The 22504-nt window shown below is 40.7% G+C and overlaps 1 protein-coding gene across 2 annotated transcripts in view; it reads left to right on the top strand.

Moving 5' to 3' along the window:
* snx29 (sorting nexin 29) overlaps positions 1–22504 on the top strand; it is a 141712-nt gene that overhangs the window by 79504 nt on the left and 39704 nt on the right. The window contains exons 16-19 of one of the 2 annotated variants that reach the window (XM_082543240.1): positions 17713–17829; positions 19161–19187; positions 19547–19602; positions 19882–19963. In XM_082543240.1, the coding sequence (XP_082399366.1) occupies positions 17713–17829; positions 19161–19187; positions 19547–19602; positions 19882–19963 (282 nt within the window). The remainder of the gene's footprint in view (positions 1–17712; positions 17830–19160; positions 19188–19546; positions 19603–19881; positions 19964–22504) is intronic. The other variant, XM_082543241.1, reaches the window with a different exon arrangement.

The raw sequence follows: 22504 nt of genomic DNA, 5'->3' as shown, positions 1-22504 counted from the left end.
GAAAATGGAACAAGAAAGACTTGCAGCTAACAGGAGATACAGAATGTTCTTATTATTGTTCATCACCAGTGCTGTCAGCTGTCTCCCTTAATAGGACTTACCATAATATTCAGTGCAGTGGGATATTAGTGTGAAATAGAGAGGGGCAAAGCAGAAAAATGGCTTTTAATGGAAAACTGTGTGTGTGTGTGTGTGTGTGTGTGTGTGTGTGTGTGTGTGTGTGTGTGTGTGTGTGTGTGTGTGTGTGTTTTCATGAACGGAAATAGCAGAGTTGTGATGTGTGGGCTGAACTGGTCCCAGTTCAGTGTCTTTGAAAAGAAGAAAAATGGCACAATTTTTTTTATAAATTTTTATTTAAATAAGAAACTTGAGCCATGACATAATAGTTAAGTTATTCTTATTCAACATATTGCCAACAAGAAAAGTCCAGCAATCACTGGAGTGCTGTGATTGCTGGTTTGGGTTAAGCTAGGTGGAGTAAGATGGCAGAGCCGGTCCAATCTTGCGCCAACATTCTGCCTTTTCTGTGCACAATGAAGACAGCAACATGCAGAGTGATTATTGGAATTGTCACAGGACACGAGCATCCTGTCTGGGCTTCATGTGGCGACTAGGGAAGGGTATCGTTTAGGTTTTATCCGATACCAGTACCAAACCGGTACTTTTGAAACGGTGCCGGTGCTTAAACGGTGCTCGAACCGGTGCCCGAACCGGTGCTTAAAGAATGGAGAACACACACTTTGTCCAAAAACCTCTTATGTTTAGCTGTTTTTTTTGTAAAAAGGTAACAATGTTAGCCTTTTCTGCAGCTATAGGGGATTTATGGCATCACTCTTGGCTGGAAGCAGTGCTTAATCAATGGAAACAACACAAACTTTGTCCAAAAACCTCTCATGTTTAGCTGTTTTCCACTTTTTCTTTGGTCGTTTTAGCCTTTTTGGCCAGGGTGAAGGGAGCATCTGCCATCAAACAAGAAGACAGCAGCATGTAGCTATGGTGATGTTTGCTAGTTCACCTTACGTGCATTAATGTAATAACGTGGTTAGCCTACTCAATGTAAATTACACAGGGACAACATTAAGCTACTCACGCAGAGAAGAACGGCTGCTGCTGCCATCGTCCGTCATCATTTCTGCTACACTGGCAGGGCTAGGGGCCAGGACTCTCCCGGTCGGGTTTTTGGGGGATGTTGCTAACTCCGGGTCCAATAACAGGCACCACACCCGCAGTAGATGTGCTCGATGTGAGGTCTCGCAGCAAGCTATCAAATACGGTGCATTTCTCGGCTTTTAACAAAATGCTATAAGAGTCCCAGATATAAACCTAGTGGGAGTATCCCCCCACAGAGGGACAAAAGGACCCCCTGATGATCCTGAAGAAGCTTCTCGGATGAGAGGTGAAACGTCTTCAAGTAACTTAAAGAAGTCCAGACGCTTTTCTTTGCAAGCTCCTTTGACTACGATGACCTGGATGACTGGGAACCTTCACAGACAGATTGGCTAGAATCCAAAGTGTATGACATCTCAGGGAAAAAAAGCACCGAAATGTGCGCTGCTTTTCGGTCTGGTTACTACCGTTTATGTCAGAATACCGGTACCCATCCCTAGTTGCGACTAATTGATTGTCAGGCACAGCATCAATCACACAGGAACGACAGTTGAAGCAAACACACACATAAAAAATCCAAACTCTGTGTGCATTGCACGTAACATGGTATCAGCTTACTTTTAGTGCTAACCATGCTAGCATGCTATAGCTGAGAAGAAATCCTCTAATAAATTCAAGGTGGAGTTTGCAGTCTACAGTGTTTGTTCTGGGAGAACAAATACAGATGAATAGAGTGACTGGCCGCAGGAAATCTCAAAAGGTGCCTGGGCCTTTGCAACCCTAATCTCACCGTAACTTAGATTTAGTGTATACACAGCTTAACAAAACGCTGGTTTGTTAAGCTGTGTCTTTGCATTTTGAAGCCGAATGTGATGAGTGAGGTGTGGATCTGATTGTAAAAACACACACTTCAGCAATTCCTGAATAATCCACTTTTCTGCCTCCTAGCATGGCCAGAAATTACAAAACGCACTTAATGTTATATTCAATAAACTTCAAAATGGAGACTGAGCCCATAAACTCATCAGGAAGTTGTTTGCTGTATTCACAGACAAATGGAGATGAGGGTCGTTTTCCCAATAAACTCAAACGATACAAAAAGCAACAACTGGGCTCATGGCTGGTGAGCAATAAAAATAATTGAATTTACTTTTATTAAAATAATCTGTTTTAATAAAAAAATAGAGTAAAGGCACTTCCATATTGACCATACTTTTCAGTCCTGACAGCTCAGTCCATCTTTTAGCAGTGTGATAAATGCACCGCTCACACGAGCTGAAACTGCAGCGCAGCTTCTCCTGATATAAGAATTTGACATTTTGTGATTTACACGAGCAGCTGTCAACACTCCTGATTCCACTGTCTCCACTCGGTGACTGAGACAAAATCTGAGCAGCCAAGTTATTGATTTTTGAAAATGTCACATCAAGCCTTGTTTGATACATAAAGGCCTCACTGAGACAAATAAATACTGGATGGGGGCTCAACCTTCATTAACCTGTGAAACACGCCCGTGTTTCTGACCTATTTGAGTTTTAATTTAATGATGCAAATGCCTTGTATTGACTTTAACTTTGCACTCAGAACTCGATGCTCGTTTCCTTTTCATGTTGCCTTTGAAGCTGTGCACAAGGCAAACCTCAACAAATGAAAGTAATTTAGTGGTTGCTCAACAGGGTAGCTTTTTCCTGACATGCAGGTAATGATGGCCTGTGAGTTTGGTTTTGGGCTTGGCATCTTTTACCAGAACCAAGCTTGTGATGTCTTGTAAAGGCATGAAGGGCAATGAAGCCTCATATGGCCATTCCACTGAAGCTACTGATTGCACCATTCAAGGCAGCAAATATGACTGGCTGGTTGCTGATGACTCCAAAGAAGAAGTATTTCTTACTGCTGCTACAAAAATCCATTTGTTATAGTTTCAGTGAGCTCACTTTAGTTCAGTTTATCATTACAATAAAACCACTTTTATTAAATGTTTTTAAAGCTGCATTAGCTGGTGTTCTGATAATGCAGATGCAGATTAGACAGAAGAACATAATCACCTTAGAGCCTTATTATGGCAGTTTCAATGGATCATTAAGTAATTTACACAGATATGGAGCCATACTGGCATTCATTTGGACTTTTGTTTCTGAATTTTAGTTTCTACCAACTCTGCTTGTAAAGCCTAAGCAGGTAGTATACAGTGGGTTTATCAGACTTCCTCTGAAAGCGCCTGCCTTCTGGGGCTACAAATGAACATACTGACAGTTTGTGGACCATTAAATCAAACAATGAGCTACAAGAGTCTAAAAGGCTGTGAAGAGAAATACACCGACAGCAGCCTGATATACTCTGTTGTTACTGATTCTATTAGTATGATCAAAAAGATCCACGATGATGCCCACAGGAAACAAAAATCTTACCAGATGTAAACTTTGCAGATCTCTCCTTAAGGTAGTTTCCTTGAACACCTCTGAACTTCCTCCCAGCGTGGCTGCTAGTTTGAGATTGATCCCTGCAAGACGCATTCTTAGATTTAGAATATGCACCTTGCAAACATCAGTTTCTGTATCTCAGTGACCAGCTTTTGCTTTGAGGATCATCACCAGCGATGAGAGCTGAGTTTCCAGCTTTTATAGACCGAACAGGATTTATCTGTGAAATAGGCAAAAGTTTCTGCAGTAATTTGAAGGTGTTGCGTTCAGGCCCAGACCACCGTCAGGAATGTTAATGCACTGTGTTGGACACTCAACGCAGAGTCCTGCTGTAACATCCTGAGGTGCCTGAGGGGCAACATCTGTCAGGAAATGACCTCAGCTGTGGTGTGTGCCATTATATGTCAGCACACACATTGAATAGGGAGTTGTAGTTGTTTTTTTTAACCACCCAAACACAAATATACACGATATACACAGTTTGTGGGACAGCTGGTCTGTTGGTCATTCTTACTTGTGCTGTTGCTGGTCCATGAGCCAGGTGTTAAACTAGAGACAGTTGTGTAGGGACAGAAGATGATCACGGTTTGTGTTATCAATAATGGGATGCCACTCTATGTTCTTGGTTGCCATGGTTAAATGGTAAGTTTCCATGTACTAATTTTTCACATTTTATATGGTCTTGCATGATGAATATGAATATAAACAAGAAAAGTGTCTTAAATAATTATGTAATGTAGGTCAAAAATCTGGAAATTCTTTGGTATGGTTGCGTTTGCCTGTCTGCTCTTTGACTAACAGCTAGCTGTGCGTGTGCTTTTCCCATCTCAGTTTTGAAATCATCTCTTTAAATCATCTGTTTAAAATGTTTTTGGTTTTACTCATTCAACCTATAACCAAACGGTCTCAGTGAGTAAGAAGCCTTTGTTTTTGGTGCCACAATCTGTTTTCTCTCATTCTTCTCTTATTTCCTTTCATTCTTTGCCGTGTCAATCAGAGGGTGATGCTGGCGTGTTCGTGTGCGCTTGCATTCGCCAACTGCGTGAATCCCTATCATAAATCTTCATGAATGTCTGATCAAAGCTGGTTTAAAAAAAGCTATCAGTGTGCAAGCACGTCACCGTATCCCAGTGGATCTGTTTCTGAGTGAAATAAACAAAAAGGACATGAAAGACAGACAGATGCAGAGAGATGAAAACGAGGGGGGAGCAAGTGCAACAACTCCAGGGAATAAAGACATAACCATTTTAATTTGCATCTTTATGGCATTGTACTTCTCTTTGTTTGTGAATAATAAAAAAACAACAACAACAAAAATGCTTTGCATAATGCAGTAAAGATTTCCACCGAGGTTTCTGAGAAACACCCAAACTGCATGACACCGATCTGTGAGTGTTGGGCGATAAGGAAAAGGTGGGCAGGCGATGATGTAACACATCGTCTTATCAGCGCACGCAGGCTGTTGGTGGCAGGCTGAAGGTGTACAGTACAGAAACACCTCTATGAACTTATCAGGCTTCCAGTCATGCACACTCACCAGGATGTGACTGTTCATTTTTAATTATATTTTTTTATCAATTGTGAAGCTGATCCGACAGAGCACTTTGCAAAAGTCTCGAGCCAGCTTTCATGTCCTTGTATTTTGCTTCCAAAGAAGCAGAGTTTCATGTAATCTCTTTAAATGGCCTTGAGCAAACAGTGCAATCATACCTTTAGATGAATAAGCAAATAATACCAGAGGTAACAGTTTGACAGGCATAAAATAGTATTTTTGCAGGCAGCAATGGGGTGATTCCCAAAGAACCAGTGGCTGTAAATTTAGAATAAAATGGTTTGGGACTCCAACTTCAGCCAGGGGTGTTGGCCAATCTGTCAAAATTGCAAAACTGCAGAGAAAATCGCCACTTTTTAAAAATTTTTGATCCTATGCAATACTATCTCCCAATGCAGTCCAAGCATACCTGGGTAGAAAAACATGCTATCAGTCATGGATTGGCTTCCTCCAGAGCCCAACCTTAACATTACTGGAACAGTGTGGGAATTATCTTGACAGGGAAGAAGCCTGGAAAACTATTCTTGCAGCCGATCCTTACTGAAATGACCAGAAAGATGCCTAAGAGTTCAGGCTGTGTTGAAAAATACATGTGGTCGTACCACATACTGACTCAAGTTTGTTAGAATTCCAAAAACCTCTCTGAATCTTTGCCTTTCATACTAGGTTTTAATATTTTTGCACATTTCAATAAATCACTGCAACCATTTCCCATTTTCTTAAAGCAAACTATAAAGAAATGAAGAGAGACTTGGGGCTTTTGCGCAGTACTTTAGTTCACTTAAAGTTAACTTAACTCAGCCATTCAGGATGTTTTTATTGAACATTTTGCACAAAATGTCCTCCTATTAAAAAAATAAATAAATAAAGGAAAAGATTTTTAAAGAAAAACTCTTCCTTAGTTATGATTTTAAAAAGGGAGAGTTTAAAGGCTACTTCTCTTTAGGCAATTCAGATTTATACCTGGAAACCTCTAAGCCAGTAGGAGATGTTCAAATACTCCTTTGAGTAAAATCAGTTCTTTGTGTTTCTGAAAACCAATTTGGATCTTTTTAAGAACCTCTTAATGTCGCCTACGAATAGGCTGAAGTCTCATTTAAAAAAGTGGAACCGGTGGGCAACAACAGACTGCTGCGTCTCTTTTTATCATATGAAGATGCTCTTTTTATAACGTTCCCACCTGTCACCTGACAACCCAGCCCAGTGATGATCCTTTTCATGAGAACAGCCACATCTAACTCTGCAATATGTACATAGTGTCCTGCAGTTTCATTCATAAGGCAAAAGCATTATTACTGCATCCATACGTTTAATGTTTCAAGAACAACTTTTGGTAATTTCTTAAAATCTTGAAATCGGAGAACTGATGAGAATCTTTCGGTCAAAGGTCAAGGTCACTGTGACTTCATAAAACACCTTGTTAGCCATAACCACTGAATTTGTACGCTAGTGATAAGAAATCTTTACCCAGATTAAATTTTAAAAAATGGACACAAGGGCACTTTTCAAATGTCAGTTTAATTAAATCCAACAAGTGCTGCTGAAGCAGATCAGATATGTAGAGATTTCTTTTTTCATTTCATTTAAATATCCCATATTTAGGCATATAATTGCACGTTATAGACAGAGATTTAACTACTTATGTTTTAAAAAACCATAAAATTATTTGTTTTGTTAACAAAATGTATTTGATAAAAATCCAAAACAGGCATTTTAATTTTGATAACCATTAATCAAACTGGAAGGTGAGATTAATAATTATGTAGTAATTAGTCTTTGGAAACATTTAATATTTCTTTTGAGTTTGAAAGTAGTTTGAAAATTGCTCATTTTTAATTTAAACAGCCAAGTTTTGTCCTCATTTTGAGAGCTTGGTACATCATACAGTAGTGCTGTAATCTAACTAGGCTAATCCTCTGTCATCATTAGCCAGATTGTTCAGTAGTGATCTGTCACGTCTTACACTACAGATATTTTTCATCTTGTTTCAGTACGCAGTGTGTTGAGTATTTTCTATCTGCTGTACTGCATTGATAAGTAGAATGAGATTGCTGTTGCAGGGTAGAAAAGACATATAGGTCGAAACTTCCAGTGGGATCAGGGATTCTCCCTTTGATCCACAAGCTCATTAATTAACCATAAACAACATCAAGAACAAGTGCAACAATTACAAGCTACTGACTCACAAGAGCGATATTAATAACCAGAAAAATATGAACCAGCATGCTTCTATAATTCTCCTTGTCTTTGCTGTGTAATGCAAGTGAATGTGACCCTTGAGTAGCCCAGATATTGCATAATGCATATTATTCTTTCTCAAATAATGCAGGTGAATCTGCTTTGAAGTGTTCAGACAGGCTCTGAGCACAAAAGCCTTTCAGAGCATTAAATTCTCTCTTTTATAGGAATTATGGATTTCTTTGTTCAGATTGGACTGGTAAGCTCTCTCATGTCTTCGATTGCATAACCTTAATGCACTAATGATTTCAGTTACTATTTGTGGGCATTTTTATTCATCTTCAGATGAATCATTCAAGACCTGTAACGCAGTCGAACACCAGACCAGCATTAAAACACAGCGTACCTGATGCGGGTCTTCAATATGCCAAAGTATATTAATGCTACGCAGCTCGTCTCTGTTACTATCGAACTCGGCTGATGAATCCTGGAGTCCTGAGCGTTGCTACTGTACAGAAGCTCTGCAGCACCAGAGTAAGATTTGAAAAGCTGGTTGAGCCAGACTCTAAAAGGATTAACAGAATTTATTTAGCCAGTCTTATTATCTTTTCACCAAGGACAGGTTCCTCCAAGTTTCCATCATTTTGCCTGCTGATCTTCACACGATGCTGTTTATATTAAAGACACTGGCAGATTTATCACTGAACTTCTTTGCAGTTTTTTAAAACAACTGGATTATTTCAGTGGTTCACAACATTTATTTTGTTGCCTGAAAGTTACAACTATCACCTGACACGTGAGAGGTGTGTTCTTAAACAGTGAAATAGGCTAAAACATCTCTAAAATCAGCACATTATGCCATGATTTAATCATACTGATGAGGATGATGATGTAAAAGTCTCAAAAACTCACAAAGCTTGTATCAAATATGAAACGCTTGGCTTTAACCTGGATTATCTTTATATTGAAATTTGACAAATATGCAAAAAAAAAAAACCTATTAAATGGAGAAAATACTTTTTCACCACAGCGTACATAATATATGTCTCATTCTGCTGGTTTTACACCACACAGCAAACACAGATCAGCCCTTCAGATTCATGGAAGAACAGAAGTCCACAAAAAAGAGAAAACATTTATTATGTGTTGCAATAATCTATAACTACCAGCTGAGTGTTCTTTTAATCCACAATCTTCATCCCGACAAATTCCTGTCAGTGTATATTAAAATGTTAAGTTTTGATGGTGAAAGTGACAACTTTTCCAATGTAAACCTAATCTTAATCCACCCAAATACTTCTGGCATGTGTAGGCCACGAGAACATTTACCAAGACAGGGCTTTCATTTCCTGAATGCTCATCCGCATGTGATGAAAACACCCCTAAAATTAAAGCTGACAGACTGTATTTTAACATTGTCATCACTGTAGCGTCTCAAAGTAATAATACTGCATAATCAAAAAAATGTGTGATCCAAGTGCACAGGCAGCTCGCCGTGTGATGCCGCAGTGACAAAAACCCACGTCTGTACCACAGGACAGATTTAGCTTCTTTTTTTTTCCCCATAAACTTCTATTTCTAGCTTTTCTATCGGCCCATCTTCCGCTCTCATGAGCTCACACTTCTTAACGCATCTCTCCATCTCTATTTGTATGTTGTTGTTTTTTTCCACCTCAGTTCAGAGTGGACAGCACAGCTTGTGATGTCTATATTTGTCCTCTCTCACACTCTTTCTTGCCCCCCCTCCCTCATTTCTCAGCTGTGTCTCTTCCTCTTAAGGAGCAGCTGTGCTGAAGTGACTCAGAGATGCACATAGAGACCCAAGCTGCATTTATTAGATGTACAAAGAAGCCCAGTACCGGCCCTGTTATGGTTAAGGTCTCACCCAGGTTTAACATTTAAATGAACCTTTGATGCCTTTTATTAGGTTTCCTATCTGATGAACAGTTTATGTAATCTCACAGTCAAAGTCCTATTTTTAAAATGATTCAGACGCACTGGGAAGGACACAAATGAACAAAAACAATGTCTGTTACTGATTCATAATATCTTTAACCACGTATGATTTTTGCATTGTTTGTTTGCTTGTATTGATGCAGTGTAGTTGCTAAATAACAGGGACACCGGTGCCACTTTGACTCATGCTCATCCCCTTTCTTTGTGTCTCCAGCTGCTCACTACCTTCCAATCTCCCGGAAAAGCAAAATAGTATGAACATTATCGTTTATGAAAGTGCTTTCTGTTATTTAAGAGGAAACACTCGGGCTTGGCTTCGAACTGAGCACATACTAATGTGCGAACTTCAAAAAGTGGATAAGTGTAACATGAAAAAAGGGTGTTGTGTTCATAGACAACAGGTTCAGTTTGTGCTGCTGCACCTGCTTCTCTGTCTTCTGTGATCAGAGTATTCATGTCAAGTTGTCACTCCAATTAACAGGCCTCCACTTCAGCAGAAACCCACTTAAAATCAAGTATTAAAAAGAAAGGAGAAGTCTGGGTGTACTCCATCACAGCACACCCTGCTGGCGTCCATAGACAGTCCTCTGATGATGGTTTCTAGGTCAGTATCAGACAGCAACTCCTAAAACAATTTTACTTATTGAATCCATAAATGGTATGCAAATAAAACCTCAACATCACCCACTGGTGAAGGCTAGAGTTTGACTTTTTGCCCATTGACATCCCTGTAATCACTATAATGTTAATTCGGATGACGATTTTGGCGACGTTAAACAAAATGTACTTGCTGTAAAAACTGAACAGCTGGTACCTCATAGCTTAATAGAGGGCTTGATATGACTCAAACTGAGGGACAACGCACACTCATGTGGTAGTGAGTTGTTAGTCAGTATGTAGCCACACATTACCCTACACCCACTATGCCTGTTTTACTCAGTGTGGAGGTCACCGTACCACAGCCTGTGACCTCCAAACCCTGATATCAGCTTTCCCTTTTGTTTCCTCTTGTCCTGATGAGCTTTTCCTCCTCTCCATCTAATTTTGCTCCACCCCATTTATAGTATGTGTAATTAAGGTTATGAGGTTTTGGGTCAGCTGTACCACTGCTCCCCCCGTCTGTTTTCTTCTTTTGGGGGTTTCAGCTCACGATGGCATTTTTTATTCAGGCCAGCTCAGCTTGGCACAGATCAGATCATAAACGGGAGGAGAGGAGAGGGAGAGGCGCACGGAGAGATTCTGTAGAGATGGGAGTGGAGAGAAGCAGAGAAGAATAAGGCGTTATCCTCCTCCATGAGATTTTTGTCCTTGTGCGAGCGGGCCTTTGAGCACTCGAGCGGGGAGTCTTTACTGTATGGGGTCGACATCACTTGGGTGGCAGTTTTGCTGAAGTGAGGCAGTGCATCTTACTAAACCAGCCCTGCATGCCTGATAGAGAGACTTCTGCTCTTCTGTAGTCCAGTTTTCAGTCACAGTCAGTCATTACGGTATTTTGGATATATCTGCATCGGATGAGGCATTTGAAGCTAAGATGAGATTGTTTTCGTTTTTTGAAGCTGTTGGCTATTTTTATGACATCCTTACATAAAACATGACTGATTAATTTATTCAAATATTTGATGTGATTAGTTAGGTTGCCTTGTATTTGCTTTTAAGCCGTACACTTCAACTTCGCAGAGTCGCAGAGTTGGAATAAAAGAAAGCAATTTGTCTTTCTTACATACACAATAACCAACAAAGGTATTTGTTTTAATCACGGAGCTTTAGTATATTTGTCATTATTAATGGTAGAGGAAGAGAATCAGTTGAATCAGATTTTTCGTTTGTTTTATTTAAAGGTTCCAGCTGTTAATCCCACTTAAGTGCTGCTAACGGTACAAATTATATCAGTTTTGTAGAAAATTAAAATAATAGACTCGTTCAGCCCAGAAAAATCACAGCGTGAGTTGCAGTTTAATTTCCACTTATTTTTACAAATGCGTAAAAGTATGGTACTGTATACTGTTATACTGCAAGATTATAATTAGAGAAGGCATATTGTCCTTCAGAGTTTTTGCTAGATCATTTTTAATCTGATTAGCACAGCTTCCAGGAAATGCAACGAGCCATGAATGTGTTTATTCCTACAATAAGTAAATCTAATTGCTTGCAAATGAAATTCTGCAAAATGAGCAATTAAACTTCGGCTTCATGGCTTATTAAAAGCACCTTGTAAAGTAATGTTTCACGTTCACAGCTTGTCATTAAAATGCTTTGTGTGTGTCCTCGGCTCCCAAGGTATTGCCATAACCAACAGTGCAATAGCTTGAAACTGTCAGCAAGTATATGTCTGATATTGTTATCATGCACAGTATTCAGAATTGTGGCCTATTCATCAAACCTAAGCACCTTTAAGTCATCCTAGTTCGGAGCAAGGGAGTGCAGTTATCACATGTCCTACCTCCTCAGGCAGGCCATTGCAGCTCATTCTGGTCACTTTTGGTTCTCAGTTTTGATTATAGGATATCCTCTGGATATCCCTACCTGAGCCATGACTTTAAGTTGTACAAAGCTCTACAACAGCTGCCTGTCAGGCTTCCATTTTTCAGACTTTTTGAGTTGTCAGGGCTTTTCCTTGTGTTTTATGGTTCCACACTGAAGGTTTTAGAGTTTGAAGCTGCTTGATGGAAATTGTCAGCTAGTCCATCAGCCTTGAGGCTAAGAAGGTACTAGGAGGAAAATAAAGGTGGAGAAAGAGGACATACATGTCATACACACAGATCCCTGCCACCTTCCTAACTCTGGAGGTGCCACCCACAATAGCTTTGACGCAAGAGACCTCTGATGCTGTCCTGGGGTATTTTGGGTTGGATTCTATGGATTCTCACTCACACTGGGTAACACTGGAAACGCTGGAGGGCTCTTTGTCATGTCATGTTGTTGTACTGTGGTGAGGCGCATTGTCCTGTCCTCTTGTGTCTGCAGCAGTGTTTAGTTGGTTGTCTAACATCCACATGAATCCATGTCTGAGGTTTGCCAGAAGGACATTGTTTTAACCTGATTTTTTTTAAGCCCGGGTCAGCCAAGGAAGAGTAGGGGCGACATATGCAACAGTGGTTTTATTGCTGTTCTTTGTGTATTGTCTAGCAGTACACTCTCTGCAAGGGTTAAATTGCATCATATCCCTAGTTTGCTTATTACTGTTTGGCATGTTACCACACCGTATGTATATACTTTCCTTTTAAACCATTTACGGCATCAAATTGAACTCTAAAGCTAACTTCTGGAATCTCCATAATGAAGTACAGATTTTTTTGTCTTTTTTCTGATGAAATTTCAAAAGCCACTAATTAGCTGCTACCCAGTAGATATTTATTGGCTGATGCAACACTGAAGTGAGGCTTTGGGTGGCCTTGTCTAGAGAAAGGTCAGCTAAAGAATGTGATAATGCCCACTGAGTAATGCCCATTGCATGTGAGGTCCAGATATGAGTGAATGAACGCTGAAACTTAGTTGTGCATTTTAATGAAGCGTTAATAACACAGAGGAGATGACCTTGCCTGGTGAAACAAATTGGCAATGCTAGCACGTAGCTACTGCTTAATGCAGACCCGTGTTTGGCGTGTAAAATTGCAATTCACATTTTCACATGCACACTTGGATACTCTATACTACATACACTACTGTACACACGCACACATCTACAGCCAGAGAAAAACTTATTAGCACACTCTCACTGAGAATTAATTGGGTTTCCTCACGCTTAAAATTAATTCCCTCCTTTATAATGTCCTATTTAAGAGTCATGGCAGCTAAATAAATAGAGGTGATGAATGGCTTGCATGGCAGTCAAAGGTGTTAAGCATACATGTGCGGGGTCCCTTACTCTTCCCTGTCTGACCTGGGCTTACCAAATAAAATTGAAGTTCAAAGTGTGCGTTTGTGTTTCTCATTCGTACAAATCATGTCGCATCTTCATCTCGTCTCATCACAAATGTCTGGGCTCGGGAGAGAGATGGAAACTTTAAGGGTTGGGGGATTAATTTTTGAGCCACTGTCAGTTATGTTTTATGTTTAAAGATTAGCATCAGCTGTTTTTATTGCTTTGCAGCACTGTCTGATCCAGTGATTTATACTGCCTCGGGTATTTAGAGACATTTTTATATTGACTGAGAGCACTGGTATACCTGCTTAAACAAAAAGCGTCAAGGCAGAGTATCAACCGAGCTCAAACAGAATTCTGAAGAAAAATGAGTCTGTGTCATGTGTGGCTGTATGCAGGCAGGACTGGAATGGTGGACCCAAAGTGCAGACTCTTGGATACGAAAAAGGTGCACTTGAAAACAGCTTTAATGGTGAACCAGACCAAAAACTAAACTGAAAAAATACAAAAAACTAACCAGGCTGGCAAACAGAACACACAGTACAGAATGAGGGTAGATCGCGACACGGACAGAGGAAAACACAGGGCTTAAAAACAGAGGGAGCAATCAGTGAATGAGAGACAGACGGGAAACACAGCTGGGGCAAATCAGGGCTAACGAGGCAAGGGAAGCAAAACCTGATACATTAACCCGAGATACGGACTTCAAAGTAAAACAGGAAACATAACACAGAGATGCAGACTTGAGAAGGGGATACAGCAACTAAGGAATACAGACAGAAGCCAAAAGACTAAAACTCTAACATAAACCACACAGAGAACCTAAACTCAGAACAACCCTACAAACCATCAGATATAATTAATCCAATCAAAGGACCAAAAACACAAAACCACTGGGTCGACGACCCAGCCCCCCTAACAGTCTGTTTTTCACAGGTAAATAAAAAAGATATATATAATATACTTTTACGACTATGTAGATAACAGTCGTTGTGACTGTAGAGTTGCATACAGTACTTATTTGTTGCATCACCCTGGATGAAATCTGCAGTACTGATAATATCTCTGAAATTATACATACATTTGTAATGCCAGACCAAAATTATTCAACGTGGAATACCTGAAAACAAAAACAAGCCCTGGCACAAAGCTTGAGAAAATCAGAGTTTCACCAGTTTAGTCCTTTTTTCTGGCACGAGTGGCCATGTTTGGATGAGAAGTGAGAATACAAATTTATGAGCTAACGCTAGCAAGCTACATCTATAGACTACACTGGCACACACACCACATGATGCTAATGAGTGCTAAGTAATAGCAAAACTGAAACACAAACTTTGGCGACGTCAACACGATAACTTATCAAAATAAACCATGGAGTGGCTTCATTTTTTCCTGGACGTGTGCATTTGTTGTTCATGTTTCCCTTTTTACATTTGAAGTCTACAAATGTGCTGAGATTGTGCATATAACACAAAATGAATCGTGTCTACTTTGTGTAGTTGTCTTTCTCAATCTAATAGTAGTCTAACACATGACTTTATTTGTTTGCCTGAAAATAACAAAGCTGTGACAGAAGTGAACAGCAGTATCACCTAAAAGAGCATTTTAACATCTCCACCTACGTTGGCAAAATGATCTTTTCCTGCTCACGGTTTATACCAAATACACGGCAGGCATCATGACTCAGTGTGATTTGTGCTCCGCGGCCTTACTGAGATGAATACAGCAAATGACAATTAAGACAAAACCTGTAAAGTCTTTTGCAATCAAGGAAAAACCCATTATCACTATTGAATACTTAAGACTAGCTTATTCTGCGTGATCTTCTTCTTTTTCATTTATTTATTTGTATTTCATTCTTTTGTCCAGTTGAATGCAGTCAGATTTCAAGGAGATTCGTTATTTGTTCTTGTGGCAGAACTCGTCTCTGCTCCACTGCAGCTTTGCTGTCTTTGCTGTTGTCTTGTGGTTGTCATGGCAACTGAAAAGTAAATTTGATACAATTTTGAAACGTTCAATAAATGTTGACAAATTACCTATAGAATGCGTCAGTTGTTCCCTGACAGACAGCACTGTTGTCTCTGGCAGTGGTAGTCACTGGTAAAACAAGCTTTTTTTTTTCACTGATTGTAAGCCAGCTGTCTCCTAATTGGTTCTCTCTTACAAATGCAAGGTTTAAACAGCAAGTAGGTTGGGCTTGTGAGCTCATGCTCAGTTTCTCAGACCAAATTGGTGATATCCACTCTCATGACCTTATAGAGCATGAAAGATGTGCCGTAACAGTACATCTACTGTATTGTATTGAGGAAGAGAAATCATAATACTGCCCCTTTAATTTCAATCATTGTTACAAACCGATAAAGTGACAAACTCAAGTTTAAATGGCAGACGCTTGTAAAAGTGGGCTGCAACCTCAGTAGGGCTGGGTATCGTCACTGATTTCTAGAATTGATTCGATTCCGATTCACAAGGTCCTGAATCGATTCGATCCACGATTCGATTCAATTCGATTTGAATCTGGGAAATTTTGCCTCAGACAGTCAGAAATATTATAACTCAGATCAGTACATTTACATATTTTTGTATCTATAAAAAGGAAGCTGACACGTTCCAGACTTTATCAAAGGTGTGAGCATCACAGCAGATGCCTTTGTGTCAAAGTAGCTGAAGATAAAACACAGAAAAACATGAAGGTGATTTTCCTGGTCTGGGATTTTATAAAAATATTCTGCAGTACATCAAAAACGAAAGAAAACCATTAATCAACTTATGAACATTACCTCTGAAGTTACAGCGGTTTTATTAGATACACAGCATTTTGCATTTTGTTTCATTTTAAAAAGTTTAAATTTGCTCAAAAGCCTATTGAACGGCAGAAATTAGGTTTTCTTTTCGGAAGTAAGTAAAAGTTAAAAAAAACATCGTCCGACAGCGCTGTAAACAGCGGTAGACTTGCGCGTAACAAGCAAGCGAATGATGCAGAAAACAGATTTTGGGGATAGACGGGAAACTGTTCTTGAAGTACACTGAGAGAGAGAGCGAGCTGTGCATGAAGTGTGATTTTATTGTGGTGGCAGCAAAACAGCAAAAGTCAGAGTGAATTCATGACGATGTTTATGTGAAGCTTAGTTTGGATCTTCTTTTGCTGCTGGTTCGGTCAATATTGTTTGGAGAGAGATAAAACTAACAGCTTTAGAATCAGCGCAAAAAGGGCATGAACACAAAGCGCGGACCCGCCGAAACATCGGAATCAGCGAGCTGTTGGCTTTCAGCCCCGAGCGTGTCCGTGCCGTCGGGTGAGAAAGGCGACATCTCACTAAGTCTGATGCGCGCTTTGTGTTTACGTCTTTGTGCAGAAGCCGTGTTCCTGCTCTCATTTACTGTTTTAAATGTTTGGTGGTTGTCAAAATTTTGTGACGTTTCACCTGAGATTCTGAAATTTTCGGGCAAAATAAATTTATATAAAAAAATCTATTCAGGATTTTAATGAATCGATATCACGTTCTCCAAGCCAGAATCGTTTTTAATCGATGAATCGATTATTAAAACCCACCCCTAAACCTCAGTCGATTTCACCTAGTTGAAGAAAAACTTAAATGAGAAACAGAGTTGTTGTCCTCACAGCCAGCAAAGACCGCAGCCAACCAGCATCAGAACTACTGTGTAAATGTTTTTCAGTGCCACACATACTCTATAAATAAAGCTGCAATATTTCATTTTTCTTGGTTAAAAACATTTTCTGGCTACTTTCACTGTCACCTTTGTTTGAAATGAGCCTTTCCTGTTGCTCTTTTCACTGTTTTCCTTTGGTAATATTGCAGTTTTCATATACCTTGCCTGGTACGAGAACACAAACCGACTTTGGCATAAAGCTATTTTGTAAAATATTCAGGGAACCACAGATTTAATATCGTCGTCAACACTCTTGTCTTTATTACTCGAGAAATCTCCCCTCTTCTTTATGGCAGTGTGTGGCTTCTAAATGCGATGGGATAAAGTTAATGTATGAAGGTCAGCACTGGAGCAACACTGATGCTCAGCTCACCTGTCAGCCGGCAACGGCGCTCTTTCCAAGTGGCTGTGACAGCAGGTGTCCTCCATACAGCACAGTGTGTGTCACAGCTGTCAGTCTCCTGACAGAGACCTGTCCACAGCGTCCAGCCTGGTTAGGCAGACAGGCTGGGGAACACACACACAGACACACTGGATAGCTTGGCTGTATTTGCATGAACACACGCACGCACACACACGGAATAACATTGTGTCAAGGTTAGTTAGAGCTCATGACATTTGAATAGCAGGGAGGAAGGAGAACACATAGGATGGGAACAAATTTCACCTCCTCTCCCTCCATCATTCCTATCTCTGTTGGAAATTGTCCTGCTGTCCTTATCCATTATGTCTTAACTGGAGTGTGTTTGCCTTTTGTGTGATTTTCATATAAACTGACAATTAATTTTTTGTTTTCTGACTCCTACAATGATGTTTAAATGATTTTACACTGTACATAATTGTGTCCTGCAGAAGAGTGGTCCACGGTTTGATTAATTCAAGTTTTCTTCGTGTGTGTGTGTGTGTGTGTGTGTGTGTGTGTGTGTGTGTGTGTGTGTGTGTGTGTGTGTGTGTGTGTTTTTTAGGTGGCTGAGATGCATGGTGAATTGATAGAGTTTAATGAGCGCCTGTACCGTTTGCTCATGGCCAAAGACCACCTCATAATCCAGATGAGACAGGAGCTCATTGACCTGAGAGGACCGGTGAGTGGCACACAGCAACAGACGCATCCTGTCTCGTCTGATTTCTCTGCGGGTTTTCTCCTTTTCTCTTCTTTGACTTGCCCACTGATTCTGTTTGATTTTCATTTCTACTTGGTCCTGTTTGTTTGTCCATCCCTCGGTTCATTTTCCCCAACAGTCGGCAGCGTCAATAATAGTTATCTTCTTTCTTATTTTCTGTTGGTGAGATTTGATTTTCTCCGGGAGACTTTCTCCTGATCTTGATGGCTATCGATGTTAATACTAAGTATCCATTGTTCTTGTTAGACAGTACACAGACAGAGCTACTTTTTCTCACTACTTTCTACACTAACAAGAAAAACGCACAGATTACCAACGTCTGGTCATGCTCTGGAGAGCCTAAAGCTGTCTAGACGTGCACACACACAGCCTGCCCACAGTTTGAGTTGGTATAGCTTCAGTGAAGGGAGCCCCAGGTAGCAGATAGGAGCTCTTATCCCTGAGCTTCAGCCCTGCTGTACTGGACTCCTGTGGGCGTGTGTGTGTTTTGTGCATGTCCATCTCTGTTTCCTAAGTGCTCCGTGCTTGCTACAACTCAGAGCTGCTGCAGACAGCCAAACCAGGGTCGCTGCCTCACTGATCCCTTTCTTGGTCTTGCTCATCTATTACCTTCTCTCTGTGCGTGCGTGCGTGCGTGCGTGCGTGCGTGCGTGTGTGTGTGTGTGTGTGTGTGTGTTTGATGAAAGCCTGGAGGCTGGCGGCCCAATTGCACTGGCTGTGGTGACAGTGTTTTTGCTCAGGTTTAGATAGGCTCTCTGGGAAATCTGAATAGCTGACATGCCAGCTCTGGGAGAGACAGGTTGGGGGAAGACACACAAGCTATCATATTCCCAACACTTCAGGCGACATTACATTAACTTGCATTGATTCCCTGGAGACTTACCCTAACCTTAGATATAAGCACTACTCACCCAACCATAACCTTATCAAAACCAAGCTGTCGCACCGTGAAATTTGATGATTTTTGTTACGGGCTCTTGCTTTATCCCGGCAACATGATTTTCTAAACAGATTTAGACACCCCCCCCCCCCCCCCCCCCCCTCCCACACACACACACACACACACACACACAACATGAGTAACACAAGTACACTCACTCTCTTTCTCAATTCGATTGACTTCATTTCTCGAGGCTTTTATTGGCATGAAAGTGTCAAGAGACAAAATTGCCAAAGCATCAAAATGTAATTTGTCTGAGTGTTTGGACATTGCACAATAGCAGTAAATTGAATAGTATTAGAAGTTTAAGATTGATTACATAGTGATTACACACTGTATGTATGAATTGCAGGAACATCCTGCGTGTATGGATGCATGGGTATGCTGTGTATATCTTGGTTATTCGTTTCGCATGTTGATACATATTGTTGGGCAGGGGCAGTTGCTGTCTCCTTTCTTTCCCACGGCCATGTACACACATACTCTTTCTCATCCACAAGGCCAACATGTAGCACGTTTAATGTGGTTACTTCACCAACCTGGAGGCATGCATGCTTGATGAATACATACACAGGGAACACACTGGTGTAGGGATCACTGGTAGATGGATTCAGTGTTTTTTTGTGCGTATCTGATAACATATTTGTGCAGGAGTTTGTCCTGTATTTGAAATGAAAGTCCTCCTTTTGTTTGTTCCCTGCTCTTTAGCGTTCTTCCTCTCATTCATTTTTTTTCCAGGTTCCAGGTGATTTAAGCCAGACGTCAGATGACCCTAGCCTGTCAGATTTTGAGACGTAAGAACATTTCTCTATATCCCCCGTCCAACGCATCTTTCTCTCACCCCTTTCTATCCTCTCATAGTTTGATGTCTCTCACCCCTTTTTCTCCCTTTGCACTGTTTCCTCTGAGTTTACAACTAAATTAGATTTTCAGGTGTTTTACCAGAGTGAACTGCAAACAATGGTAGCTGTCCAAACACAGTGCTGACATACTGTTAATGTTGCCGCTGCTCGGGATAATGATGATGATAATGAAGACGGCGGTGAGAACTGTTTGTTGTTTGTGTCACTCAGGGCTCATCGCGCTCTCATCAACGTATGGATCCCCTCTGTGTTCCTGCAAGGCAGAGCTGCCAACGCCTACCACGTCTATCAGGTACACACAGCCACATTAATATCTCTGTCTGAGCCACGCGTTGTGTTTACCAGGCAAAACGAGTCATTTCATCAAAATATACCGATTTAAACATTGACTTTGATGTCTGATGTACAGACTGCTGTAGTTATAAGACAAAAATAACGTTTTAATTGGAATAGAAACGGTGGAAGGAAGTAATGGACAGAACAAGAAGTTAAAAGTTCATGGAGGCACAGAGCGAAGGAACAAAATGAGAAAGCTCTGAAATAATTACACATTCGCTCACGTGAGCATTAATAGCTCATCATCTGTTTTTATTCAAATTGTTTTGTTTGAAAGTTTTTTAATACCTAAAAATCTGTTTTCATTGGTTTGTGCCTGCCATACAAGAGTACTAGAAAAAAATACACTGAAATTAATAAAAACTGAACAGAAACGAGTAAATCCACCGCGGAAACAAAAAGTAAAAAGGTCAGAAAATACAAAACTGTAACAACTCTAACAGTCCATAACAGAAACGAATGCTTCAGCTGGGATTCGTTGACCACATAAATCAATACTGTGCCTCATCAGAAAGAGTGGGAGATGACTAAGGTAGAAGCTGGCATACATCAGGAAAAAAATCGCATAGTTCACATTTTTGTTGAAACTAATTATCCGATGAATCTGGGATCATTTCTAATGTTGGTACATGGTGGGCGTCTGTACCGGATATCAATCTAACATGGTCCTGGCTTCATCATCATCACATCTGAACTCCATCTTCAGGAACATAAAGTTACTGAGCTTCTGCAATCATACATACGAGTATAAATCCTGTGACAAATTCAACCTGTGAGTTGCTCTTTAAGCTTAGAAAAGGTTTGTCTAGAAACGCCAAGAAATAAAAGGCTAGCTGTCGCTTTTTTTGGGGGGCAGTCTGTGCTCCAAGATGGCTGTGTGTCCCTCGTCATCGATTGGTGCCCTGCCAGAACTGTTGCAGACCTAAATAAGTCCCAGAATGCTCACTGCGCTTCCCACTCGAGCCTGCCATTTCTGAGTTTGCAATCAAGTTTGGTCAGAACTTTAAGCGTTTACACCGATAATAATAAAGCAACTCCACTTAACTAAAATAGTGTTTCCAGAGCTCTGGGCCAGGTACTTATCTAAGTAAGGTGTGTTGGGAACTGGACTCGAGAGCAGCTTAACAAACCGAACTGCTGCTGCTTCTTGTATCTGTCAAGTTATCGAGCAAAGTAGACAACGGCACCTCATTCCCTCTGTGGCTGTTTTACTGTGTCTGTCACATTAACAAGGTGTTACACCTCAGCTCTCTCGCCGTGGCTGTCCCCTGCTTCCCCCATGTGAGACAGAAACACACACATACTCAGACATTAAGTCCCATGGTTGAGCTTCATCAGACAGACAAACTCACACACACACACACACACCTGCCTGCTCAGGTGTTTACACAAACCTGCACTATTGGAGATGAGACAAAAACTGATGCGCACACACACACACAAGTGCTGCTACAGTGGACACCTCCTTCACGCTGCACAAATACACCTGTCAGACAGAAAAGTGCATGTGTGTACACACTGGTATTATCTGCTCTGTAGCCAGGAGGTACAGCTGTAATGTTAGTCAGTGAAAACCATATGGGACAGGAAGAGACAGGTGACACATCCTTAGCTGTAACGGATAGGCAGGAGTGACTGGCTACCATCTCAGCTTGGCTCAACTTATACATAATAGATGTAAATTCCCAATTCAGGACTCAAACTTTTAGCTGTGTGACATCTTTTTGAGCCAGACTGTCTCCGTCCTCTCAGCAGGACTGATGCGCGACAAAGGCAAATGAGACGCATTGTTTTAATTTCTCTCCTACCCGCTCGCAGCTTCACGGCGCACGGGGCAGTGCCTTTATTCTGCATTATGCATGCACAGTAATAAATGTACCACCAAACACATGATGGCAATAATTTAGAATTATCATTTGCTGCTAGTAAAATGCTCAGTGGAAAGTGGCCCACATTCAAACTGCTGTGCAGTGTTGGGTGAAGTGAGTCGTTCAATGCAGTTGGTAACTTTTATATTCGGGTGACTGCTTTGTAATTGTGCTCCCATAAAGGCAGGTTGTTGTTATTTTTTGCAAGAAATAATTACAGACTGTTAAGCACTACACCCAGTTTGAGCCTCTCGTTTCTGGATATATTGTTCAACAAACAATAAAAAAAGTCGTAGTCTTTACGAGAGTCTAAAGATATTTTTTTTTGCCTGTGGGAATCCCACGCTTTCAACTGAATGCGATGTAATGGTTGGTTAAAAGTAGGTGAACCGCACACAGGCATGTACAGCGCTGCAGGCAATTATTAGCATCCACCTGCAGTTGCGGACTTATGGATGGACTCCAGTATTGAAGCTGAGCATTTTCCATGTGTTGTGCTAATTTAGCCTAATTTCTCCATCTGAAAAATGATCTCTGAGAGACTACTGTCCAGCCCTGGAGCTGGTATAAAGCACAACCCATCTGGTGTATTGGATACTTCCATTCACAGAGCTATATTCGTCTAATGG

The sequence above is a fragment of the Aulonocara stuartgranti genome, assembly GCF_965226115.1.
Source record: "Aulonocara stuartgranti genome assembly, chromosome: 8".
In the NCBI taxonomy this organism is placed as follows: Eukaryota; Metazoa; Chordata; class Actinopteri; order Cichliformes; family Cichlidae; genus Aulonocara; species Aulonocara stuartgranti.
This window is presented reverse-complemented; position numbering and strand designations above follow the sequence as displayed.